This window comes from Lycium barbarum, chromosome 6, assembly GCF_019175385.1.
Source record: "Lycium barbarum isolate Lr01 chromosome 6, ASM1917538v2, whole genome shotgun sequence".
In the NCBI taxonomy this organism is placed as follows: Eukaryota; Viridiplantae; Streptophyta; class Magnoliopsida; order Solanales; family Solanaceae; genus Lycium; species Lycium barbarum.
The window spans coordinates 100,098,824-100,126,572 of record NC_083342.1 but is presented as its reverse complement, the minus strand read 5'-3'; the positions used below and the strand labels follow the sequence as shown (position 1 = coordinate 100,126,572).

Below are 27,749 nucleotides of genomic sequence, written 5' to 3'. Positions count from 1 at the left end.
TATCAGTTTCACACTTGTTACATGTTTATTGATTTGGGCTGCCCTTTCCCCGAGCACCCTACTTATAGTTCTTTATTTAAGTTGTTTTACATATCAGTACAATTCAAATGTACTGACGTCCCTTTTGCCCCCGGCCTGCATTTCACCATGCAGGTATTGATTTACAGGATGACGGATCGGCTTGCTAGGACTCTCGTACCAGCTACTTGGTGAGCCCAGTTCTTTCAGAGTGTTATTTTTATTACATTCATGTTTTCAGTATTTTAAATAGACATGTATGCCGGGGTCTTGTCTTGGTAAATGGTCAGTATCTCCAGTACTTTTCAGAGGCATCGTAGACTAGAGTAGTAGTCAGTCAAAGTCGCATGCTTATATATATATATATATTTAAGCGAATCTGCTAGCTAGGCAGGTGCCTAGGGCTAGTTTTTATTAATAAATAAAAGTTAACCTTACAGAGAAGAGCACAAACAAGGGGGTGGGTATTACCTTACTAATCTTATCACAATCATGTTTTTAGTATTTTAGACAGATAGGTATGCCGGGGGTCTTGTCCCGAGAAACGGTCAGTATTTGCAGTACTTTTCAGAGGCATCATAGACTAGAGTAGTAGTCAGTCAGAGTCGCATGCTTTTATATATATATATATATATATATATATATATATATATATATATATATATATATATATATATATCTGCTAGGCAGGTGCCTAGGGCTAGTTTTTATTAATAAATAAAAGTTAACCTCACAGAGAAGAGCACAAGCAAGAGGGGCTGGGCCTTACCTTACTAATCTTAATGAGGTAACAAAACCTCTACTAACTAACAAGCATGAAGAAAATAAATGTTTTTTTTTTTATATTAGCCATGATTGACAACTTTGTTATGTTCAGACTTTGCTCAGTATTTTCGCATTCGGTGATTTATACAATCAGACTTTTAGTATATCAGCATGTGTTAGTTTTACTTCCGCATTCAGTATGTTTTGTTACCATATGTTAATTCAGCCAGCTAGTTGGTTCGCTTGGTCACATGTAGTCAGCCATCAGGTGTCGTGTTACATCCAGGCCCAGGTTCGGAGTGTGACAATTATAAATTTAACAAATAATCCAACCTAAAATCTTCAAGACTAATGTATTACGAGACTAATTGTAACGCTCTGTAAATTTGGGTTAGGTTTGAACTCATTAAAAGCATGTGGTTAGTACCGAATGGAGTTATAATTGTGTTGCATTAGCTATACAAAGTCCTTTGGAAGTATTTTTGGGGTAAAGCTTTCCTTAAGGCTAAAGCAAGTTGAAAAGTGCATGTAACTCAAAAGTTCCAATTGAGTTTTCACAAGGCCTCATTTAAAGCGCACATAATTTTTAATTGGTAGTGAATCTCCAAAAAGTCTCAGACATGAAAGTTGTGGCTCTTTAAAATAACTTTACAACCATATAAATATCAGGTCGATCCGAGATGTGAGAAAAATGGTTTTTACATTTTACTGAAGTCGCGCAGTATTCGATGCGATGGAGCTTGTTCACATCCCCCATAGGAATCAATTTGGATATGATAGAGCATGCAATGCATCGCGCAATTTGATGCGATGGAGCATGCGGCGCATAACCTATATAATCCAAGTTCTATAAGACGGAGCATGCGGCGCATAGCCCATAGTGTCCAAGGCAAAAATTTGTCATCTTTATAAATACGTGATTTTTCAAGAATTTTCTTTCTGCTTTGTTTTTGGTCGATTTTTTAAGATAAAACATGCTTGGGCTTCCCCAAACCTCATAAAGTGAGTTTCTACTCAAAAACCTAAGTACTATTCCATTACGTTAACAAGGATTAACACCAATTTATCATCCAATCCATAGATTGCGAGAATTCAATTCGAGATCGACTGAAGAGAAGAATCTTTGGGAAATCTTCATGAGGTAAGTCCCTTAAATACTATATCATTTAGGGCTTTGATCATGGGTTCGTGTAGCTATAGAAAAGTGCTATGACCTATGGTTGATTTTTGAGATATCAAGAACACGATTTTTAGCTTAAAAACTCTAATTTTCCAGAAATTCAAAAACTCCTGATTAAAGTTCTAATCTTTATAAGCAATTGTTGAATGCTGGGAATTACATTTGAGAGAGTTTTAGCTTGATTTGGGGCATGTCTCTTTTAAACTTACTTTTCGACTTTGAAGATGGTTTTTGAACAAAGATACATGTGTGTGATGGTGAAGCCCGCGTCGACCCTTCATGTGGATTACATATTATGTTATATGTACGTAATTGTGATTTCCCCTATAATGGAATGGTTGAACTTGATTATCAAAGCGATAATCTTTAAACGTGTTTTGCCCTATAAACGAGTTATTGCCTCGAAATTAAGTAGTGATTTGAACATGATTTCTAAATTGATTAATGACTTGATATACCCCTATTAACAGGATGATGAACATACTTCATAAAAACAATTCTGCAATCATGTTATGACTAGTGATTCGACGGTTATGCCGTGATTTTTGTTGTTGTGTGTTGAGCTAGCTATTCGGGAAAAAAGGTAGTCGTTATGGATCCTAACATGGTTAGCCTAATTATTCGAGAGAAAGGATAGCTATTGTCTGTTGGTATCCCTAATATGGTGCTTTTAAGCCGTTTAGGGAACCTAATGTCACGACCCAATTCGTGAATCGTGATGGCACCTACACTGTCCCCCCAGATAGGCGAACCATTCTCAAATCGTTTTAGTCATTTATAAGAATTATGCTGAAATAAATAATGATTTAGCTAGCAGATTCAAATTATATAGATGATAAGTACAGAAGTAATAATAACCCCAAAATCTGGTCTAGACTAGTACAGGAGCACCTATTACATATATACAAGTTTGATAAGAAGCGCAAATCTTAAATATCAATACTGTCTCAGAAATACAAAGTAGCTAGTTAAATACAAAGAAGAGTCTCCAGGTTGCGGATCTAGCCCAAAAGCTTACTGGAATCTCTGTCAAGTAAACTTGGATCACTCTTGAGGACGGGAACTGGAACTAGTAACAAACTCTACACTCAAAGAAGAGTACAACAAGAGTAGCATAGGTACAAACAATAAGTACTGGTAGGTATCATAGGCCGACAACAATTAGTTCACATATATGAAGAAAGAAAACAACAAATAGGCAGATGAGCAATCAAGCATACTCACAAATCACATTATCATAATAATCAAGGACTTCCGCCCACACATACGTCATATAGAAACTCACTTTCCAAGTCATAAGCCTAGGTGAAGCTTCTAAACCACAAGTTTGTCGAGGCTCAATAATCTTAAGTTGATAATCATAAATCCAAGTTCTGAACCTAGGCAGAGTCACTAATCTACAATCTGGTCCAGTCCATAATCAGATCTATGCCACAATAATGGTACAAACAAATCATATCAAATCAGAAATAAAGAGCCCTATGATGATGCAAGATAAAATGTAATGATGTGCAATGCAATGCAACAACTGATAAGTAACTCCACCGTACACACATGCTAAAGGCCTTGTTTGCACAATAGTCATGACCCGCGGGGGACCCATAGCGTCCATGTACCACTGACTCCGGAACAGACCTCAGATCAGGAGTTCACACGATAGTTCACATCCTCACCCCTGTAAAATATGCATTATACATATCACAAGATAGGCCACATCCTCACCCCATGTCAGAAATGTATTCAAAATATGGTTCAAGTATTCAAAATATACAAGATGAGTATTCAAAATTTGGTTCAAGTATAGAAACCCCAATTTGGAACATCAACACAGATATAAGCATGAGAAATGAGAATGAATGCATAATACTCAACCATGGAATAAATCAACGAACCAGTTTAATCAGCATAGAGAGTCTATGACACCTTTTACTTCTAAATATAGCAAGTACACTTCACAACTAAGTCTTGTGTCACCAAAGTGCTCCATTTCTCATTTATTATAATCAGTACCAAGTCATAATTCGATATCAATATACATGTGAAATGAGAATGCATGCCATGCATGATATCATCATCAACAGTAAATCATAATCAACCGTGTATTATCATAATTATATAACATGGTTCAGGCCTAATCTCATTATCCTTCTTTTCTCCGATGATAAATGACATAACATTAGAGAAATGAGTGTAACACGTATCACAACACAACAATTAAGGCAACAAGCCTAATCACAATTAAGGCAACAAGCCTAATCACAATAACAGGGCAACAAGCCACAATCAACAACAACCAACCTAATAGAATTCCAACCAAACTCTATACCCGAAGGCCTAGCATGCTTTCCCCGTCAATATCTAACTCCCACATATGTTTCACTAACTAGAGTCTAACCGAAAGGTAAACTGTAACTTACCTTGATGCCGAGCGGGTGGCACGAATAGCCAAATCTGAGCCTTTCCCTTCCGAAGTGCCTCAGATCGCTCTTAGTCTAACAATTAGCAATGCTAAGTAAGAAAATGACTACAATAAACGAACCAATCGGAAGAAGAATCAATTTGGGAAAAGTTAATAAAAATAACCCTTACGAGTCACGAGGGCAAAATGGAAAATTAAGGGTGAATTTACCTTACCCAAAGTCTCATTAGTCAATATCCTTAATCACAATCCCAAATGGTACCTCAATTTCAACAAATCAACCAAAACCCCCAAACTAGTAAGAACTCTTATTTCTAGAATGTGATTTAAGAACTCAAAAGAAGATTCAAGCCTAAAAGATAATAATCCTTTGATTAAGTATCAGAAATCAGAATTTACCCAACTCAAATTGATTAAGAGGGGTTTAAAATCAAACTTAGGGAGATGGGAGATGAGAAGTACCATGGAAGCTTAAGTAGAAAAGGAATACAAGATCAGGGAGATGAGAACTTACCCCCAAGATGCCTCCACCAGTTTAACACTTCGTAAAACCGGGTTAGGTGTGAATGTGTTAAATGAGAATTAATATGACATTTTAGGCATATGAAGTCCTATCAAGATGAGTTTGGATGGAAATAGTTGATTTAAGATCAAGATCAAGTAGTAAAGTTCGTAAGAGTTCTTAAAAAGATTAATTTGATCTTTTTAAGTCAATGTAAGACTCAATCAGTCCACTCACAAGGGTGACTCAGTTGATTGAGCATGAGACTCTCATAATGGAGGTCTCAGGTTCATAATCCTTTACATAGGCAGGCAGCGAATGCAGGTCCCCTTGTCATTAAAAAAAAAAAGAGACTCAATTATATACCTACTTTAATTACTTAATCTAGAACACAACATCACTATTACCTGACAAGTCAATTTTTTCTTGTTAATAATTTTAAAATATTTTAACTTCAAACTTAATTCAAAATAATTCTTATGTTTTTTTTTTATCAATATGTAACATTTTGTTTAAAATATGATTAAGATATATTATAAATTTTTACAACCTTGGTCTTCCTACTTATGAAAATAAATTTTTTTTTCTTAAAAGAATAACGTGAAGGAACACGTGATAGAGTTGAATGACACAATACGGTTGGCAAAGTAATTTTGTTTTTGCATGCAAAGAATCAAATGTAAAATCGAGTCTAATGCAACCAACCAAAGGCCAAATGCCGCTTTTCTCGTTTTCTTCTTAGAAAAAAAAAACATCATCAACCCAACCACCCTAATTTTTTATCTCTCTCTACACATCTGATACTTAACAATTATATTTATCTCACACACCCAAAAAAAAAAAAAAAAAAAAAAAAAAAAAAAAGAAGGAAAAAGAATCATATACAGAGGTCAAGAAAGTTGTACAGTTTCCTATTTGGGAGAGAGAAAGAAGATCTTGGGGTTACCTAAATCTCATGGAGCAACTTGTTAACTTTATTATTAGACCCCCAAGGTATGATTTTATAAACCCTTTTTGAATTTGGCTATTTTTTTGCTAATTGTAATTGCAATGATATGTAAATATGTTTGCTTTTGTGTTTCTGTTTGTAAAGTTTGAATCTTTTTCCTAAATTCTGATGTGGGCTAGTTTGAATTTGATGTGGGGTTTTTGTTTTATGGTAATTGCAGATGTGGGGCTCTAGTTTTTATGCTTCTCTTTATTGTGCTAGTTTGGTTTATGTTTCTTGATCTTAGGAGTTATTGTTTTGTACTTTATGTGCTAAATGGTTAGGTGCAAATCATAATCACTGATTACTGAATTTCCTTAAAGTTTGAAATTTTTGGCAAGGTAATTAGTTTGTGTTTATACTTTTTGACACTAGAAGTAAAGATTTTCATCCAACAAATGAAAATTCTGCAATAATTTATGGAAATTTGCAAATTGTTTGCCTTTCCTTTTATCTGGCATTGAGCAGTGCATCTTTTGATTGGATCCCGTATCGAGACTAATGACTGTGTGTGTAAGGTGTGTTTCTGTAATTTGGACTTTGGAGTTGTCTCTTAATATTGCTTTTCCTAAGTTAAACTGAAAAAAAACTACATTATTGTGTTACTTATGGAATGCAAACATGTCGAGTAGGTGATGAGGACTTCATATTTAGTACATTATCCATGTCGTATAGTTGGAATCCTCTTTCCGTCTTACTAAATGTCTTTTGAAATTTTGTATCTTCACCTGCCAATTTCTGTAGTTAATTCTGGACCTAAGAATCTAAAAAAGGAGATATTTCTTAGACTTGGGGTTCCGATTCATCCATGTGGTACATGGAAAAACTAACTTTGGAAAGGATATTTCCAGAAATAATCTGGAGAATTTTTAGCTTGTTATGCACTGGGAGTCAGAAAGGCGCTTGAAGCACCGAGATATCTGTTTCTATGCAAGATAATTGAGGTCACTACCATCAGTTATCTGTCAGAAGCAAAAAGTGTTTTGAGTTCCTTATAACATGCCTTGGCAACTTATGCATACCCATTTTCTTCTTCTAATCTCTTGTACTATAATAGATGTAAATTTGAAACTAACGAGCCTACTTCCTGTGGATTGCAGGGCTGAGTATGATCCTAAAAATGATCTACTAGATGAAGAATTCATGCTTAAAGGGAAATGGTACCAAAGGAAGGATCTAGAGGTGAGTGCATTGGTAATTATTATCCTTTTGTTTTCAATAAAAGTTTGGTCATTGAATCACTTCAATGTTATATTTACTCATAAATAGACTGTATCTCTTTACCCTTGTTCACTCGTGTTCTTCGTTTGACTTTGTCTTGTTAGCAACCAACTAATGAATTGGAAACTAATACGAGATAATTGATGTTGGACAAACAGAAACTGATCAAGAAGTATATGTACAACCTAACAAATAGGTTGAAAGTGCATCACGTAAAGACAGATCTAGTATTCTATGGGAGTGGATGAAATGAACCAAGTAGATATATATCTAATATTCTATGGGAGCAAAAGAAAGAGTTATAGTCATCTAACCGATTCTCAGGCACTACGTATTCAAATATATAAACAGTTTGTTCATAAGACAACAAATGCAAGCAAAAATAATAGCTGGCACTTTTTACTTTGTTAATTTTTACCAACTGAAAGAAAAATCTGTACGATTATTTTGTAGCATCAATATCTTTGGAAATCTGTTAAATCCCTTTGCTCTTTATAATTAGGGTGTGGAAACGATGAACATATAAGAGGCATGTTATTCTCCGCTAGAATGATGTGTCGAGAAGCTACAAGACAATTGCTATAAGTAATGTCCATAGAGGAACATGCGTTGTGGAGAAAATTCATAGCAGAGAAATACTGTCTGCAGCTGGTAGAATTGAGGATCAACCAAATCATGATGCCACATTGAACTGTCTTATGGAACACATAATGAAGGGTTGGGAAACTTCTACTGAAACATCTAGTTAACTTTTGGAATACAGATTGTCTGATGACTTCTCTTATGTGACCCTTCCTAATAATCGACAACGTATCTTTCAAACCACGAGAAAGCACACTACGAGACCTTAGATTCAGAAGAATTTGCAAGATTGGGGAGATAGGGGAGCTTAGTAAACTTTAAACAATTTTCTTTGTAAAAAAGAGGAGCTTAGTAATTGTTCAAAGTTTTATATACAGGCAAAAGATTTCACCTATATAAAGAATACTTGGCATAGACTGAACCAATAAGGGGCAAATTTACAGGTGAAATTTATTTACGTTAGGCTGTTGAGAAGGGATGAAAGGGACTTCCCTTATTCATCTTTGTGGATCCGTAGAACTCCCTGAAAAGTTTGCATTTTACCGGAGCAATTCTGAGCAGAGAATATAAGACAAGAAACATCCTCTGCATAATTTGGTGCTTAATGTCTAAGGACACATGAGAAGACATGAATCATTTGTTACTCTATTGCTCCATAATATATCGGCTGTGGTGTTCCATATGGAACATGTTCTGAGTGGAACAGGTGATACCAAAAAGGGAAAAACCGTCAGAGAACATTAGCAGGATGTAATTTTGGAAGGAGGAATATGGAGGACAAATGTGGGAGATAGCTCCATTTCTACTCACTAGGACTCCATGGAAGAGAGAATCATAAGAGCATTTGAAAGAATAGAAAATGCTTTAGACAAATTAGAGGAACTGGTCTGATACACATTAAACACCTACAAAATTCTAATTGCTTTGGATAATAGGTTGCTACTCGTAGAGAATTATGTTCTCGTATGAAGATCCACAGATTTGTCTGCATCTTCCAATGCAACATTGGCTCTTCCCACAAAGTATCTGCGACTTCTTTTGGGGGAAAGCACAGTTCAGTTGGCACGTGGAATGACGTTTTAAAAAAGATGGAGAAAAGATAACGGCAACAACAATACCTTTCTTTGGTGGTAGAGTCACTTTGATACACAATATTCTTGATGCTTTTCCCACTCATACTATATCACTATTTCCTACCCCTGTTCATCTTAAAGGGAATAGCTAAAATGAGAAGGAAGTTTTCTATGGCAATGGAATAAGGGTTTCAAGGATTTTTGCCTTGTAAGGAACAATGTCTTCAGAGGCAAGAAGTGGTGGTTGTGGCATTTAATACTTAAAGTTTCACAGTGTTAAGTCGAAATGGAGAAGAATTCTAGTTGATAAGTTCACCTTGGGTGGTCCCTGACATACTAAAGTTTCAAATGATCCTCATGGCTTTGGAGTCTAGAACCATATACAAGAATATTGGAATAACTTCGGTTCAAATTTTGGCTTCCTATTGGATTGTGGTAGAAAGATAAGATTCTGGGAAGACACTTGGTTGGGAATACACCTACGAAAGATCTTTTTTATGACATTCACAACATTTCTTCCCCGCACAATGCTGTATTTGCCAATTTTTTTGATGCCTAGGGTGGGAATCTTTTGAAAATGACTGGGAAATCGAAAGAACATGCTTCCTGTTGAACTCACTTAGCACTATTGTTTTGGATTATCACCTTTTTTTTTTGAACGACAAATATCTTACCAGATATGGAGCATGTTGCTTTTTTTGGCATGACCTGGATATTTTTTTCTTTTGAAAACCGGTACATTATACATGACCTAGATAATGCGTCACTCTATTCTGGATTTTCTGCTGTTTGCATAGCTTGAAAAGAGTTGGTTTTAACCAGAAGGCATACCAGTTTGGAATACTAAGTCTTTGATCATTTGATGGATAGTTTTTACAGAGAGAAAAAACAGAATTTTTGAAGTCTTAACAGAGGAATATACATAGCCTTAAGCACATATGTATTGTTTTTCTACCCTTCTGGTGCAACCTGGTCTTTGTAAAATGATGTAGATTACAGTTAGAAATGATCGAGAGTTGAGTAATCTTCAATTTTTAACGCATTATCTTAGTGTTGTTCATGTTTTCTATAAAATTCACCCTTATTGAAAAAACTGTCTTCATATGAAGATTCTCCACCTTTTTGTACATCTTATATGAGGGATTTTTCTTTTCAATCGCTAAAATAACTTATCTTGTTCCACTAGCTTTTTGTACTTTGTTAGTTCTCTGACCATAACATAGCCCCTGGACTGTTGTACAGCAGTCAGCAGCTAACAAGGTTTTTTGTCTACCTACCTTTTGTTTGCATCTACTTGATGCCAATAATCGAAACTATTACTAAATCAAAAAGAAACACCAGAGCTTTTGAAGGCACAGCGATCTTGCAACTTTGTACGACTTTGCTGTTTTTTCGCTTATTTGAGTAGACATAACACCACTACTCACACCACTCCTTGTATAGATAATTAGGTGAAGCTTGTAGAAACTAGAAAGAACTTTAATGTAGAACTCAGTGTTGTCAAAGGCTCATTTAAGGCATGCTTAAGCCTTGGATCTTAGAAAAGATTAGGGAGGGCACTTTGCCTCGCTTAACCTGTGCTTTAGTGTAGGCAAGGCGTGCACCTCAGTGCACATAAGTTCTATCTTGAATTGAGTGGCACTAAACAACAAATACAATCTGCAAATAAGTGTATTAGCGGTTAAGGAGAACATTATGAATGAATGTGTCACATTAATGAAGTTCTGTACCAGAATCCGAACCTCTTTCACTTTCCTATAGCCATAAGTGAAAGGAGTTTACTCTCAAAAAACACTAGGTGACACGCACACTACCTTCATAAAAAAAAGTGAAGGATTTTCCCCCCTAAAATGATTGTTGTAGTCTTTTTATCTCTTTGTTATGTAGGCTCCTGAGATTTGTGTGATTACCTAATATAAAAGCTATATGCTTTTACTATTTCTGTTGCTGGACCAAGCTCACGAAATGGATTGTGGTGAGACTTGAACTCAAAACCTCTATATGGGCTGCAATACCATGATGAATCGTGTGACTACTTCATCTGAGCGTTTAAGATGATATAGAGAGTTTTTTCTTACTTATTTACAAACTTGTCAGATCATTGCTTATCTTTTTGAACAGTTAACGTAATGCTTGAGTTTCGAGTTTCTATTTAGTCATTTTAAATTTAAGGGCCTTACTGTTTTGCAGGTTAAAAATAGTAGGGATGATGTTCTTAAATGTAGCCATTATATGCCTCTTATTCGTCCAGAAGGAAAGCCACTGCCTTGTGTAATTTACTGTCATGGAAACAGGTTAGTGAAGGTTAAGTAGTACTCTTCCCACTGTTATGCTAGAGAATTACTGTACCTTTCCTCTAATGCGGCAAGCATATGGAGAAGTTTATTATTTTATTTTGACTCCATTTAATAGTTTTTTTGCTAAGAAGTTGTTTTGGATGATCCTTTGGCAGCGGTTGTAGAGCAGATGCCAGTGAAGCTGCTATTATTTTATTGCCCTTAAACATAACTGTTTTCACCCTTGACTTTTCTGGATCTGGTCTTTCTGGAGGAGAGCACGTTACATTGGGGTGGAATGAAGTGAGTAGCTGATTATTCTATTTGAGTTTCAAGTGAAAGCATAGACCTGCTAATAAGTTATTGCATAAACTATGCCTATGCATATTCTAATTAAAATACGTTAGAGAAGGCCATCTATGATTAGTTCTTTAAGTCTAAAGCCTTAATTATTTTCTTTATCAGTTAGTCTGAAGCATTATTTGAGATTTTCTGTGCAGGATCCTGTAGAAAATAGAGAAAAATTTGTTTCCTTGTCCGCAACTATAAGCCTGAAAAATAATGCCTTAGCTTTTGCACCATAGCTGCGTTTTTTATGTATTTCCTTTCCTTCTTTTTATTATAAGTCAGGGTTCTGTACATATTTCTTTCTGCAATGTTTACAAATATGGAGGCAACATAAATAGATAATGGGAGTGCATATTTTTGTCTTTCAAATAATATGAGGCTTGATTAGTTGGTTAATACGTGCTCTGGGCTTTATTTTCTATTTCTCAAAAAAGGTTCTGCTTTATTTTCTACTTTTGTCTTGCTTTTCTTTGTGTTTGTGGAATGTTAGTGAATTGAAGCTTGTTGACCTTTCCTTTCAGTAATTATTCATCTTTTGCCCAAATTATAATGAATATTAATAATAATTTGTTCGAATTATATATTGGATGAACTTTTGGTAAATGTCCTTACCATGCCCTGGCTTGTGGAGAGGGGTGGTGGTGGCGGAAATCCTAAAGCAAAAAGAATACAGAATTGTCTGTCTAGCTGAAGCCTGTTGTTATGGTGAATGCTATTTCAAATAATGCTGCATCTTATATTTTATCGGCACTACTGGATGGATGGTGGTGATAAAGCGAGGACTATGGCGTTGAATTCTTGTCTTGTTGTAACCTTCACCTTCTTTTTGTAAGAAAATAACAAAAATGGTCCCTTATGTTTGGGTGTAGGTTCAAAGTAGTCCCTTAAATGACGTGCTGATGTTTTTATGCTGTTGTTTTTGTACTATCCTGTACCTTCTCGGTACTCTATTAATAAAACTTGACCTTGGAAAAAAAAATTGTCCATTAGATATATTTCTAAGCAGTTTTGGTAAAGTGGGCACTTTTGGTCTCTGTCAAATATTCAACGAACTTTGTTTGTTAGATTTGATGGGAACTATGAAATGGGAATTCACATTTGGATGTGTAGTTTCTCTGCTATTTTTGGTCTATTTTTCTAGAGTCCGGTGCAGTTTTTTGAGGTGCAACTTCTGCTATTTTTGGTGTCTAGTGCAGTTTTTGTGTTGTGGTCCTGGTGTTCTGGTTAAATCTTTTTTTTTTCCCAGTTCCCGTCAGATCTAATAAAGAACGTTTGATAAAATATTTGACGGAAACCAAAAGTGCTAACTTTTGGCAAACTGAAAGGACTAAACCTGCTCAGGAGTATTTGTAAGGGTCTATTTTGAACCTATCCCAAACACAAAGGACCATTTTTTCCAAATAGTTTATTCTTTTGTCCCTCTACTCCCTGTTATATGCAAAAGAAGATGGAGTACTTTTTCCTTTTAAATATGGGATATTTGACCTCTCAATGAAGGTACAATTACCTAAATGCTCTTATTTCTTTTCTCCCTTTCACAACCGAAGCTGGGTGGGATGGCTGGAGAGATGGGGTTTGGGGGGGAGCGGTATGTTAATTCTGAGCCATGATTTATGTGTCAGAATCTTCTGCTTCTGCTGGGATGCTTTATTGAGTTACAACTTGTTGCAAAAAACTGCCTGCTGCTGTTCCTGACTTCCTTCTACTAGTAAGGATTTTTGACAGTTTTTGGCCTGTTTCTCAGAAGGATGATCTCAGAGCTGTGGTTGAATATCTTCGGACAGATGGCAATGTTTCTTTGATTGGCTTGTGGGGTCGTTCAATGGGTGCTGTTACTTGGTAATCTAATCTCCTTGCTTTGTTGTTGATCATGCTGCATCCATGTACATTGTTTTGCTTTTAGATTCTTTGCAGCAGAGGTGGATCATCAGTGTGTTATTTCGATGCTTCAAAAGCTCCAACGTGCAGTTTTTGTTTTGTTTTCTTGAATGAACTACTGCAGAAAATTTTTGCCACTTTTATTGGATTACAACAGAACATTTGTTGTGGACATATTAACTTTTGTCTTATTGCTTCTTCTCCGGGAAAAGAAGTTCACAACCCGTGGGTGGTGAAGTGGCGATAGATAGCGTTTTAAAAGGGACTGATCTCTTGTAGCAGAACCTTGGTGAAGGGGTAAACTCTCCAGAGTGAGTTGAAGAGAGTATTCAAAATTCTTGGTCATGGAATAACCTGCTGGTGATCCGATTTGTTGACGAAATAGGGAAATAAAGGCTTGGAGCGGCTTTCCCCAATTTTAATTCCTTGAAATTTTATGGAACATAGGTGGATCTTTCTTAAAAAAGAAAAATAATATGAAACACTGGTGGAGTTTTTATGTTGGGGTAGAAGTACTGGCATGATCAGATGGCCCAGAAGGAAAGTGTCAAATTTATAGATGTCGAAGGCATACTGAATCCCCAAAAGGGGAGAACATTGTTTAGTTGTAGTTCTTTGACATCCATACCAGGCTATTTTGGTATATTATTATTTTGATGTAAGCCATCTAAACTTGGATCTAGCTGAAAAGATTTTCACCAGAAGTTTGTGCTAGTAAGATGTATTTAAAGTCAAAATGTCTTGTTCTATTATGTATCAAGCTTTAGGGAGCCAAGCCTGTGTGTCATAGGCACAATGCAGTGAGGCAAGTTAATGGTTGAGACATGAGAATGCAAAATCTCCAAGAACATATTTAATTCTGTGTTTTGGGATCACAAAATTTATATTAGTAAACCATAGCACGTTGCAAAACATACTTAAATTCAATATTTTAGGATCAGAAATTAGTATTACTCAGCCATTTATCATGCATTCATGTTGCCTTAAGCTAAAGAAAGGTTCCTTGGCCAAAACATAATAGTTGTCAACCACAACAGGTGCGTAGTCAAAATTGGTCTTGATATGCAAAATTTTCGCATTAGATGAGAAATGTTGTTTTTGATTAGGTATATCAAGAGAATATGGGATACTTTGTGCTCTAGATTAAGTCTTCAGTTGGAAAGTGTTGATATTGCTTAGGAGAAAGGTTCCGGTTCTGGCTAGTTAACGCATAGGGTTATCAGTTTGTCTTGATATCAGAGTGCATAGGCATGCAACCTCTATACCTCTTTGTTTGCTGTATTGTCTATACCTATAACATTGTGCTTCACTGGCAGCAGTATTGAAGTGACTGACTTAAAATATTGACTTTGCAGCCTCATGTACGGTGCTGAGGATCCATCCATTGCTGGAATGGTTTTAGACAGTCCCTTCTCCGATTTGGTTGATTTGATGATGGAACTTGTAGACACTTACAAAATCCGGCTGCCCAAGTTCACTGTAAAGTTTGATAGTTGAAATTAATTATCTGGTGCAGTTTGAAATTTATTTTATGTGTTCTTTTCTTGGGTTGTTCTCAAATGTTCTCTTTGCAACTAAAGGAGCATGGCCTTCTTTTCTTCTGTCTTTCACCTAATTCATTGCTCTTTCCAAACGTCCTCCTTTCCTGTTATTTTTAGGTAAAGTTTGCAATCCAATATATGCGCAGAACAGTTCAGAAAAAGGCAAAGTTTGACATAACTGAGTTGAACACAATTAAGGTATTTCCTGCGGGAAGGTGTTTTACGTATGAGTTTTGATAGTATAAGCTTTTTTTATATCTGAAACGTTCAGCAAATGATAAATGAACAGTGCGCAAGTGAAGATATTGTAGGAAATTTTCCTAATCAGTTTCAAGTTTTCATGGGGGGGCATTTTCAGAAGTGACGGTTCGTTTTATTTTTAGCACAATTTTATTTACCATCGTTGATCTTTTCTTTATGTTAAATCTTTATGTAGGTTGCAAAGTCATGCTTTGTCCCTGTTTTACTGGGTCATGCTGTTGATGATGATTTTATACAGCCCCATCACTCTGATCGTGTATTTGATGCTTACATGGTAATTATCTAATTTACCCCTTCCCCCCTTCCAGAGAAAGGAGAAAAAGGAAAGAAATGGATGATGTTTTCCTTGTGTTCTTTTTTCTACATACCTTATGTGTTTGAATGCATTTCAAATGTTCCTTTTTCTTCTTGAAGTAGATTACTGGGTCTGGACCATCAGTTCTTTAATGCTATGCTCTTTTAGTCTTTATGCTCTATGTATATTCTATCCGATACACTTGCATTGTTATCTCTGAAGTTGAATACACTGAAGTTCTCTCTTGAACATTTGTACTATATGAAATTGATGTGCAATTTTTTTGGACGTAAGATTTTTAAGCAGTTAACTTTTGTTTTTATATCACTTATCCTTGTAACTGGTATTTATTGCTGTTTTTCCCAAATGACGTATGTCAATATATCCATCTTGGTTCTTATTGTTTATTGAACTTAATTTTGGCAGGGGGACAAGAATATTATAAAATTTGATGGTGATCACAACTCTCCGCGCCCACAGTTTTATTTTGATTCTATAAGTATCTTTTTCAACAATGTTTTGCAACCACCAGAGGTTGAAGGTGGGGCTGCATTCTTTGACATGCGACAAGATTATTTTGGCCAGGTATAGCTCTATCAATATCCATGTCATTATTGGTTCAAGTGCGAGGAAGCTGCTGGAGCTAGGCTCATAACACTCACAGGATTTGAACTCTAATTATTTCCAGGGCAGTTGGAGTACAGTCCATGACGTGGACTATATGGAGGATGTCCATGATGGTATTACTCTTCTGTTCTCTTTGATATGTCGTGGGTGTTTCATTTACTCCAATTTTTCATCTTAGAAAAGGGAAAAACAGGTTTTATTGTGATGCTTCACGCCATACAAGTATTGTGTGTGATACATGTTTAATTTGTTATCAGTTGCAGCTGCACCGACTAGTAGCACTGAAGATGTAATAAAGCAGGTTCGCTCCAAAAGACCCATGAGTCGGACAGAGGTAACAGAAAAAAAACTTCCAGTTATTGCTTTAATAATTGGCAAAACAGATGGCATGAGCTCCATTAGGTTATGAGAAAGCTGCGGTCTTTTAAGAGGACAGATTCAAATGGTGGAAAAGAAGTTCATATGCGGACACGTTTGCTTGAATACCTTGTCCAAGTTGAAAAGAGTGGGTGAAAATGTGTAGTTACTGACTGTTGAAGACATAATTAAATATATAATTGTGTGCTTTTTTCTAGCAGCTTGACCTTGTAGATGAGATGGTCACACAATTCGAATCAGGCTCACGTGAGGGGACGGTGTCTTGAAGATATAATTAAATATATAAAAGTGTGTTCTCTTTAGCAGATTCAACTTTTAGATGGTGGTCACATGGTTCATCATTTACGACTTGCATTCTTGTAACTAAATGCATGGAAGTTGAAAACTTTAATATCCTTTAACTTTCTCTTCGAGTTCTGGAAGGTGGCTGATTCAAAATATATATTTTGCTGTGACCTATATTTTTAACATAGCACTGTCAAAAGAACTTTTGCATTCATAGGACAAGCCAAAACAGATTTGGAGGACTATCCCATTGTCCATAACGTGCAATATTTGGTGGGAAAGAAATAAGAGATGTTTTGAATAAAAGAAACAACATCTATCTGTAGTAAAATCTAAATGTATTCATAGCTTGTTTTTCTGCTGCAAGGAACACAGGATAGAGAAATTGGAACATCTTTTTGATTTTTTGTACTCCATGTGTCAAAGATGTAATGGAGTCATTGTAATGCTCTTTTTAGACCTTCTTGGTACTAGCTTTAATAAAATTACCTTTACTTTGTCAACCCAAAATAAAAAAGAGAAAAAGGATTTCATCCGAGGTGCCCCCCTTTGCGTTGGAATCCAAGCTTCTCCATTTACAGTACAGAGGTGATTTCCCACAAGTTAAGACTATGACAGCTAGTCATACCCACAGTCATTACTATAACGGCAAGGAGATGGTGGCAATTTCAAATGTTCAACAATTGAATCCAACCCTCTTAGTATGGGGCCAACGTTACTTGCTTTTTGTTAAGTCAAGGTTGAGAAAATTCTGTTTAGGGTAGAATGACGTCTTCTATATTTTGTACGGAGAGGGTTAGCTGGGATATCCATGCTGCTGAGGGTTTTCGTGATGGAAAATGAGTGATCAGAGGCAAGAGGCTACTTCAGGGATAGTTACCGGTGACATAAAGGGAAGGGAAGGGGTAGGCGTCTACAGGGAGAATCCCAGGGATGGTGGATGGGGAAAGCACTGGTGGAGCCATGATTTTCACTAAGGGGAGTCAAAATATAAATGAAGTGAACACATGTTTTTTTTTTTTTTCAAACCTATCTACACAATGTAATTTTCCACCCCTTTAAGCAAGGTGGCTCCGCCATTGGAGGAAAGGGGGGTGAGATAAAAAAGGGGAGATGCTGGGGATAAAGGAAAAGTCATTATTTATTTATTTTCAACCGTGATCTGGGCTAACCCCAGTTAATGCATCTGGTGGGTTTCGAGTGGTTTATGTGTGTCCAAGTGGTGAGAAACACAGATGAGTGTATAGACATGTCTTAAGAAACCACTCTTCCAGTAAGTCTATTGCATATTTGCCGTCTTTTAAGTTAATGAAATCATTGGTGAGCACAATTTTGCAAAAAGATCAGTTTTTTGATAACACACCCGTGAAAATAGTCTATACTATATTTGATGTCTCATTCTTGTTAAATTCATTTTGTTCAGGTCCCTTCTGACATGGCTGCTCAGGATAACCAGACTGAAGATCAGGTAATACCACAAATTTCAGAGTTATTTATCTATCGAAATTAGACAAGGAAAACTTTCTTAGAATGTTTATATTCCTCTTGTTACCTTCCCCCCCCCCCCCCCCCAAAAAAAAAAAAAAAAAAAAGAAGAAGAAGAATTGTTTACATTCCTCAAATGCTCTTCCATTTCATCAAATTCACTTTAAATATAATGTTACCAATGTCGAAAAAAATATCCACTCTAACTGGAAGGAATTTGTCTGCTTTTAAGAATTTATGGAAATTTCACGTTTCTTTGGCGATTTGGCCTCCAATAGAATATGATGAGCAAGGATGCCCCGATTACTTTTTCGGATTTGAAATGTTAGTATGGCTTGGCAAAAGTAAATTGTGCTGCTGCAACTAATCCATGCATTTTTTTTTCTTCAGGAAGAAGGTACTGGAACCGACTGTGCCCCATCATCTTCAAAGATGATCAGCTTTGAACTTTCCAATGGTGACCCATTGGGTCCCAATGTTCCTGCATCAATAGATGATGATGACTATGTAGAATACCCACTTGATAATATGGCAGATTTTCCAAGTAATGTAGAGGAAGAAGAAAGGGTAAGTATGTTGAATTTTAAAGAATTGCATCGCTTTAGTATAGGCTTCAGTATTCTTTCTCAGCTTTGACATTTGACTGGTGACAAAAATATCAGATGTTAATGAAAGCAGTACTCGAGTCTTTAAAGGACTTGGAGGTTAAACCTGCTCCTGCAGAACAAGCGTCCTCAAATGTGGTCAAAGAACTTCCTCAACCTTTGCAGGACACTAGAGAGTCGTCGTCTACCGTAAAGCAATGTAACCCCTCAAAAGAAATTAGTGCTAGTGCCGTAGTTGTTAATGTGCACAATTCAGACACCAAAGTCCAAGTTCCAGGTACTGAAAAAGCATCAGTAACTCCAGCTAATAGCACTTCATCAGCGAAAGAAGTGGAACGCAATGGAGCTTCTCATCGTGAGACGTCTGTTAGCAATCAAAGTTCGTCTAGTGTTGACACGGTTGATGGTACTAAAGCCACTGTGACTGTTGTAAAGAACCCAACAAGTAATGTGATAGATGGATTGTGGCGTCGTTGGGATCTCAATTTCTTCAAGAATAGATAATGGTTTGGAAGATTGACTTTTTACAAATATAACACTTGGAGCGGATTACGGGTAGCAGAAAAAAGTTATAGCGGTTATAGAAATTTGCTATTTGCTGGTTGTACATTTTTTGGGGAGTAAATATTTGTACTTTCTGTCATGAGTATTGAGAAAGTTGGGGCTGGTGGTTGTGGGAAATGAAGGGGGTGGGTTTGGTTGTCGCTAGTTTACAATACTCTACATAGCTCTTCCTTCTTTGAGTACAAGGATTCAGCTGTGTATTTACTCCCCTGTGAAGAAATTAGGCCCATTGTTTGTTGTAAATTATGGACTGACCAGAATGTGTTATGTATATGTACAGGTGATGTGCACAATTTTTCTTGACAAAATTGGAATTGTTAGCCCCGTCAAGTTTTCCGTACTTCATTCCTTGTTATGGTGATTTGTTCAATGCATGCAAAATGGAACACATTGAATCTTCCAACATGGTACATGGTTTTACTTTTCGAGATGTCTGAATTCCTGTCAGTGATGGCTCTATTTGTTGGAATAAGTTTAACAAAAATGATTTGCGGGTCAGAACATAGCTGTCCTCGTAGAAGTTCAGATAGATAGCAAAAGACTTACCTCGCAGCAAAAAGGAGTGGATTCAGGATTTTCACTTAGGGATTCGGAAAAAATAACAAAAGTTAAATATAAAAAATAATGTTGTCCCTGGAAATCAAACCTAGGATACTAGAGGCAATTTTGAACACCCTGAATCACTTGAGCTAACTTTTTGCATTTATTCAGGATATGCAAAAGTTAATATATGTATATAAACACAGAAAGTCTATCATATATATACATTGAGAATTTTTGTCGAGGATGTTCGGATGGACACCCTCGGCACCTTCTAAATCCGCCCCGGCTGCAAATCCTGGCAGTTCACCAAGACGAGTACAAATAGTGTGGTACTTTGAAACAAATTGTTCACAAATCTTCGCAGATTGCCAAGGTTTTAGTACAAATGTGTTGGTATAAATAGCGTTGAAACTTTAGAATGATTTGTACACAAGTCTTGGCGGAATACCAGGACTTGGTACAAATTGTGTAAAGGAGGACAAAAATTTCCTTAAAGAGGACAGCTTTAGTGAAAGTGCACCACAATCAATCAAACAATCGATTACTTTTTTAGTTCCTTTTTACTTTGTCCTTATTGACTTGATACTCCCCTTAACAAACAATTTATAAGGATTTTATTTTACTAAATTATCCTTATTAATTATGTTTTGAAAATTTAAGTTTGACAAAAAGAACGGAGGAGATCTTAATCTATTGAAAGTTTTTATTCCAATTTCCAACAAATCACTCATTTACCGAAGTGTGTTGAACCCTATGTTTGCTTTCCTCTTCTGCTGACAGAACTGTCAAAGAGATCTAATAGTCAGCATCATTGAACTTTCTATAACTGTCAACTGGTATACTTCATTTATGTTTTGCTGGTGCCAAAAGTGAAGCACATATAAAGACTACTCAAAACATTTCTTAGATGTTGGACATTATGCTTGCTATCAAGTATCATCTGCCGAAACTTAATACTAAACACCAAGATTTGCTCTTTTTGGCTTTTGATGCTGGTTTTAATGTATAATTTATTGCGATAGAAATTTCATTTTGGATAGAGTCTACAAAATGTAGTAGCAATACTAATTTGCCTTCTGCTTTATCTCAGAACCTTGTTCAGTTCTTGTTTAGCAGGATCTTCCTCATCTTTGTGTTTGGCTCAGTAAAACCAAAAGCAGTATTTACTACAGTAGACACCAAGGAGCTGCTTGCGAATTACAAAATGTTACTGTTACTGCTGATGTATAGTTCTCTTTATAATATTGAATTAGAGAAAAATAATGCTCCTGATATATATCAATATTTACAACATAATTGCCTTTGAATGGCTCTGAGTATTTACCTGAAACATTGCTTGTGCGATAACAGTTAGAGTATTTAGGAATTTCTTTTATTTTTTTATTTTTTTATCCAACTCCACCATCTCTAAAACTAGAGAGGCAGCACACACACACACACACACACACACACATATAAATATAAAATCAAAACACACCAGAAGAGCATGGCTCCGTGCACCTACTTTTAAATGGAACAGGCTCCATTCATCAAGATATGTAGGACTTCTATTTAGCTCACAAAAAATTATATCATATGCGAGAGAATGACATCTCGCCTATACAAAAGAGTATGCGCTATCAAGGCACATCAAAGTTGTAAATCCTATACAAGTTTTTATCCAAGCAAAAGGAGTTCTTGTTGAATTTCTTCCTAAAAGAAGGGAATTGCAGTCTACCCAAATTGATCTCCCCGGCCTTTTATCTCCTTTAGAAGTATGTGAAAGTCCGATGTGTGAAAATCATCTATACATTGAAGTCCCCAGTTTCGGAAGTGTTTAACACACTTCCAAAGTAACAACGTCCTGTATGATTGTATCTACTTGACGATTTTTTAAAAATTCAGTTTCATGAATAAATTGAACAATGAACATATTTTTTCCTATCAGCCAGATTTGGATTGTCTAAATACAACATGTATCCGTCCATCGTGGGCTTTAATGCAGGTTTACATTTAATCTATGCTTTTAGTGTGGTAAAGAATTCAAATTTGGATAGTCTGCGAATTGTAGTGGCAATACTACTTTCCTTTCTGGAGAGTGATAATGTGGCTATATCTCTATAACACATCAATCTTCTGTAGAATCAGCAGAATATAACATCCTATACTGATGACCTCAAGCAGTAAGTTACATTGCAAAGCAGGGAAATTGTTGTAAATTACAAAACAATATCTCTTAATGTATTGTGTTACAGGTACTATACATAAATATTAAATTATAGAAAAAGAATGCTCTACCATATACTTGAATATTTACAACATTATTGACCTGAAACAATTTCTTGTGCAAGAACAGTTGAGGCTTCTATTATTCCGTTTCACCAGCCAACAACTTCATTGCAGTATCAACCTGTGAGTGGATTGTCACGCTGTGTCGATTCATTCCAACTGTTCCTGAGAAAACATTAAAGCTCTCTAGCTCCGATGTTGTTTCTATGACGTACTCAAGCTCCATCTCCATTCCCAGATTTCTCAACACTTGAATGTTTATTCTATTATCTCTCATCATCCAGATAGCCAACTCTATGACAAATCTCCTAATTCTTGGAACCTTAATTGATGGATGCTGATGCTTCCTCAGAATCTCAACAAGTTTTTCAGCCAATTCAGCTTCTTGAATTTTCGCTCTCTGGAACATGATGCTTGATTCTTCTGGTGTTACAAACTTGAATATATGTGCCCCTAGTCCCATCATTACTTCCTGTAACTTGTGTTCCTCTGTCATGATTGCTTTGAGTATCTGAAATGGTTATAAATTTGGTACAATTATATGCTTGGACCGGTCGAAAGAATAATATCCAGCACATGTATAGGTTTTGTATATTAAGCATAAATATACATAAACTATACATATTGTATACACAATAATATACATATAATATACATAACCAGTGTATAGGTTTTGTATATTTTGTGGTACTTACAGTTGGTCCAGCAGCAGCAAGCTCCCTCAATTCTTCAAAGTAACCTGATCCACTGTAGACACACAAGTTTCTCAAGATTCTTGCTGCATTTATTCGAAGCAATGGAACTTCCAATGCTTCGACAAGCTTTCCAGTCACCTTCAGTTTCAATATCCTATGGCAATTGTTCTTGCTTTCAAGTGCCAGCATAGCTAGTGCTTCTCCTGCTGCACTTCTTACATGGCCATGATGATGAGGCATGGCCTCCTCCTTGAGAAAGATATTGCACAACTCCTTAAGGACTCCGCCCGTGCCTCCAATTCTCTCTGTTGCATCTTCCTCCAATCCCAAACTTCTCAAGATATCTATTCCCAAGTGTTGCAAAGTAGGGTGTCTCTCCCCATATTTCAATAAGTCCCTGATATTGCTAATGCTGAAAACTATTTCTGAAATATCTTTCCTTAGCTCTTTACCTGTCGCACCTGCTGTGCTAGCCAGCATCTTCACAACCTGGAGAGATCGTTTTAGTGTCAATATTTGTGTTGGTGTTGCTAATTCATCTCTTAGTAATCTCTCTCCTGCTTGTGTGAACTCTATAATCTTGGGCAGAAGACCTCTAGTATTTCCTATCTTTCCACAGTTATCGTGGTCACGAGCAAGTTTCTTCAGAATGAGGAGCCCCAAATGGTTGAATGTCCAAAATCCATAGTTTTCATTGTCAAAGATTATCCTCTTTTCACAAATTTCATCACTTGCTCCAGTAGGGTCCCTGCTGATTTGGAGAAGTGAAGATATGGACTCCATAGCACCAGGTATACCCGCAACACGAAGAGAATTTTGCTTTTTACCAGTAAGGTTTGATATGACCTCTGCTGCTGATAGCCTTAACTCTTCTTCTTGGATGTCTTTCCAATTCAGCATCTCAACCAACCTCTCCATTACTATTATGTTTGTACCAATCTTCTGAAGGGTGTCATCACAAAACCGTGGACTGGTAGCAAACTTTCTCAAGATTTGAGCACCGATGAGCTGTTCATCAGGTGAGCTAGAGGCTAAGAGTTCCATAGAAAATGATACCATATCCATCTTAAGACCATCAAATATGCTCCCATTAACACATCTTGAATAAGCATCATAAAAGAACCTTCTGACAGAAGTCATACCTGTTGAAAATTGCTTCTGTTACTGCTGATTTACTAGAATGATAAGTAGTTTAATTGTAGCAGGAGTCTTTGTCTAAATTTAAAACTTAGTTGAGATATTTTAAGTTTTCTAAATTTTATTCTGCATATTTTCTGTTTTGAAATTGGCTATTTAAAGCCATCTGTGTTTAATTAAAAAAATGAGACAATTTCAATCAATACTCAACCTCTTTGCTGCACCATCTTTTAGAAAAACAACATACCTGATGGCCCCAATTCACACTCTTTGTTCACCTCCTCCAATAGTCTACAAAAGTTGATCTTCCATTCCCAGTAGGCTTTTTCCAAGAGAAAAAGCAATGCCTCCGTGAACGCGAGGGAGTAGAATATAAGTAGCGCGCTTTTCCTGTTCCTCTTGTCGGTATCTCCTTTGGACACTTCACCAAAATTCCTCAAGACAAGCTTCATCAATGATAGTACCAAACATGCTGTTGCAGATAATATTTGGAGCCAGTAAAGCATCTTACTAACATTTCTTGCTATGAACATCCATCGCGCATATGGAATCAGAGGAACCTCCGAACTAGTCCATATTCGAGTTGGGACCCTCTTCTTGTCCCATTTACCGCGAGTTGTCTGTAGTGAATCCCTTGCGATTGCAGCCTTTGTAACATCAGAAATAGGCTTGAAAATTGCTTTTGCAGCTTGAATAATGGTTCTTGTGCTGGATTTAATCGCGCGAAAGCTGCTGATTCCGACATCAGCAATAGACCATGTTGCTTGATGTTGCCACTCAAGCTCATGACTTCTGCTAAAAATTCTTGTTCCTTCAATCAACAAAATAGTGGTTATGACCCAAAAATCTGTTGTGTCCAAAGTGATAGCAAAGCCACCAAGAAGAACAACTGTTGCCCATATGAAACCAAGTGTTCCTAGTCCAGTTGCTGCTTTTTCTAACACTGCTAGCCTTAGAGCAAAAAGGGTAATCTTTTTCTCCGGTGCACGAACAGCTCGCCTTTTCGGAGAAACAGAATTTGTTGTGCTGCTGTTCTTTGTCTCAATTGGACTTTGAGTTTGAGGTTCAAAGATTGTTGGACCACCACTTTCTGTGAGACTCAACATACCATTTATCTCTAGATGAACACTTCCTTCGCGCTCTATCGATGATCTATGATCCATTTCTCTCTTCTTCTTGTTTTTGTGTACCAAGAAAGATTGAAATTTAACTGTACAATGGAAAATTTGTTATGAAAATAATTCAGAAAGTTGCACTTAGGCCTTTATGACATGAAGGAGAGAATGTTGTGTTGGTGTGTTGATAAAAATAGTGAACGTATATATACATAGAGAGAGAGGGGAAATTGAACTTAGAGTACACGTTTAAGTTGTGGAAATGAGGAGGAAAGACAAACGTGAAGTTGTGTCTCTTTCCGCCATTTTTCCAAGGAAGTTAGTTTTAACTTTCTGCTCGCTATTTTGTTTGGCTGCCCTGCTTTTAAGTTTGGCAACATGGTTTTCCACTTATTTGAATAAAAGGCATATAGCAAAAAAAGAACATACATGACTCAAAAAGATACTAGTATAAGACCAAGTTGTTAAAAGAGTACACTTTCCGTTGAAAAATTATACTGTGTAGCCTATAGGTCACATATTATTCTTTAATTATATGTGTATATAATCCTGAACACTCTTAGCGAACCGTGACTTTGTTACTCTCGATGAACCGATTAAGAACATTTTTTAAGTTGGTCCGTCAAGACTGGCACTTTCCCTTCACTGGAAAAATTCATAAATAGCTTTTCCATCCCTGTAGTTCAGAAATAGTCATTGTCTTGATTCTTGAAATTTTAGTTGTGAAATTTGGAACTCCATTACCGTTGTTACTTTTGGATGATAGCGCTATTTCTACTCCCTCGCTCCTTCTTCGGCCTAATTAATCTCTCACAAAAATCTATTTATAAGGTGAGAGTTACTAAAATCCCAATCATGTTTACCAATAATACGAGAATGGACTAGACAAAAATAGTAGTAGTAGCTAGAAAGTAATTCGAAAAGTAACTTTTCCCCGTAATTTTTGATAAAGTTGTTTCTCCTTTATCTAACGAATTCTCACTCCTTTTTTAAACAGATTTTTCCTTATCCGAGGTTTCTTCTCGTGAAAGCAGACTTTACAGATATGTTTCATTGTTTCGTATACAGTTAAATTAGAACAGTAGCACCTAAAATAGTAAGTTATTTATGAAGTCAATTGAAAAGTAGCTTAAGCCCATGATGTGGGAAGTGTCATTTTCTTGGAGAACAAGCAATTGTGAGATAAGAATAGGCATTCATTCTTCCTCTATTCCCAACTCAATGTATTAAATATTATGTTTGTTTTAAAGTGTTGTTTACGTAAAAAAAAATAGGGGCCAACTCTGGTGCATTGAGCTTTCGTTATGTGTGGGTCAAGAAATGACCGAACTATTTTAGGTCTATTGTATACAATTTTGCAGCTTAAACCCACTGATTATATTTGTGCGGTAAATAGCTAAAACAAAATTTACTCTATAATAAGTGACGTGATAGATTTATATATTATATATTCAACTGATAAAAATTGACAAAGATTTTCTATCATCGATTAATCAAGAAACTTATAGATTGAGGAAATGATAAACGGTGCTACTTGTAGTGTATTCACAAATTTTGCTTATTATATAGATCTTTTAGGCCATGTGGATTAAAATACAAGGCTAATAGTTCAAAGTCAAGAGAGAACTAGCATTATGTATTAATTGCCCAATTTGACATAAGCAATTAACTTGGTACTGTTTTGGTTATTTCTATGATAAATTGAGCATAATTTGACTAATTATATGTGATTGTTAGTACCAATTTGGCATCTGAATGTGAATTGTTGTATAATAATGTGCAAAACAGGCAATTGAGCTGGTCCTGTGGCTTGCAAGACTCCACTACAAGTCTTCTTGTGTCAAGTTAAAGGCTTATAATGAGTCATTCATAGTCCACTTTTCCTTTTCAATCACACAACTTCAGAATAATAACTATATCATAAAAGAATTTTATTATTAGATACATGCAAAAGGAGTCCGGAGCCTAAAGGTATAAAAATATACGGTATTTATCAAAAGGGGATGCCCAAAAATTTATATACCAAAAGGGGTATATCGTGGGCTGATCCACAATATACCCCAAAGTTTTTTTTCGGCTGTCAGAGCCAATCAACGAAAAATTAAAAAAAAAAAAAAAAATTGAATGTATAACGTGGACTGATCCACGTTATACAATATATTTTGTATAACGTGGATCAGTCCACGTTTTACCTCTAAGGTGTTTTTTTTTTTTTTTTTTTTTTTTGCGTGAGCACTAAAAAAAAAAATTGGTAAACTTTTTTTTTTTGTGCAACACTTAGTGTGTTTTTTCATACTTTGACCAATGATTAATCGTGTGTGAAGACTCCGAAACGTCAATATTTTGGACAAAGAAGAAGTATGATTCTTTTTCTCCTTTTTGATTTCTTCCTTTCTCTCTTTTGTTGCCTTTTTCAAAAATGGAATGACCGATCATGAATTCTATGACGTTTTTAAGACCTCACTAATCAGCCAACCACTTTTCCATGAAGCGCCAGGGAACCATGCATTCCTCCCGGGCTGAGCTCTCGCGTGTCCGGGATCCGATCAGATCATATAGAACCTGATATTTTTTTTCTGCGTACAATAATGTAGGCTCAATACATCAAGGATACGTAGACGTTCGGATCGTCATTTTAGGGGTTGAAAAAGTGCCCGAAGTAAGTTTTGTTTGAAAAAACTTAGTGTTTGACTGTAAGGT

At 36.2% G+C, this 27,749-nt stretch overlaps 2 protein-coding genes across 4 annotated transcripts; one reads left to right on the top strand and one right to left on the bottom strand.

Moving 5' to 3' along the window:
* The first annotated feature begins 5,583 nt into the window (after positions 1-5,583).
* On the top strand, positions 5,584-19,631 carry LOC132645018 (uncharacterized). 3 transcript variants are annotated; one of them, XM_060361748.1, is made up of 14 exons: positions 5,584-5,877; positions 6,973-7,054; positions 10,939-11,042; positions 11,201-11,327; positions 13,117-13,211; positions 14,606-14,729; positions 14,909-14,989; positions 15,228-15,326; positions 15,774-15,932; positions 16,036-16,087; positions 16,232-16,308; positions 18,061-18,105; positions 18,513-18,689; positions 18,785-19,631. In XM_060361748.1, the coding sequence occupies exons 1-14, from the start codon at positions 5,840-5,842 to the stop codon at positions 19,229-19,231; spliced, it is 1,707 nt and encodes a 568-aa protein (XP_060217731.1). In that variant the 5' UTR covers positions 5,584-5,839; the 3' UTR covers positions 19,232-19,631. The 3 variants fall into 3 exon arrangements, with proteins under 3 accessions (XP_060217731.1, XP_060217732.1, XP_060217734.1); XM_060361751.1 differs by lacking the exon at positions 5,584-5,877 and adding an exon at positions 7,596-7,810 and having other exon boundaries at positions 6,975-7,054; XM_060361749.1 differs by lacking the exon at positions 14,909-14,989.
* A 2,297-nt stretch (positions 19,632-21,928) lies between these two features.
* Positions 21,929-25,243, bottom strand: LOC132645017 (uncharacterized). The gene is made up of 3 exons (XM_060361747.1): positions 24,182-25,243; positions 22,798-23,939; positions 21,929-22,613 (listed from the first exon to the last, which is right to left on the bottom strand). Exons 1-3 carry the CDS (start codon positions 25,095-25,097, stop codon positions 22,182-22,184), a joined length of 2,490 nt encoding a protein of 829 aa, XP_060217730.1. The 5' UTR covers positions 25,098-25,243; the 3' UTR covers positions 21,929-22,181.
* Between the last annotated feature and the right edge of the window lie 2,506 nt (positions 25,244-27,749).

What these genes read in the sequence shown, in the direction of transcription:
- LOC132645018 (XM_060361748.1), top strand. Translation starts at nt 5,840, where the DNA reads ATGGAGCAACTTGTTAACTTTATTATTAGACCCCCAAG. An exon ending in ACCAAAGGAAGGATCTAGAG is followed by an intron (nt 7,055 to 10,938) that starts GTGAGTGCATTG and finishes ACTGTTTTGCAG; the next exon opens with GTTAAAAATAGTAGGGATGA. An exon ending in ATAACCAGACTGAAGATCAG is followed by an intron (nt 18,106 to 18,512) that starts GTAATACCACAA and finishes TTTTTTCTTCAG; the next exon opens with GAAGAAGGTACTGGAACCGA.
- LOC132645017 (XM_060361747.1), bottom strand. Translation starts at nt 25,097, where the DNA reads ATGGATCATAGATCATCGATAGAGCGCGAAGGAAGTGTTCATCTAGAG. An exon ending in GTGTGAATTGGGGCCATCAG is followed by an intron (nt 23,940 to 24,181) that starts GTATGTTGTTTT and finishes AATTTTCAACAG; the next exon opens with GTATGACTTCTGTCAGAAGG. An exon ending in TTGCTGCTGCTGGACCAACT is followed by an intron (nt 22,614 to 22,797) that starts GTAAGTACCACA and finishes TAACCATTTCAG; the next exon opens with ATACTCAAAGCAATCATGAC.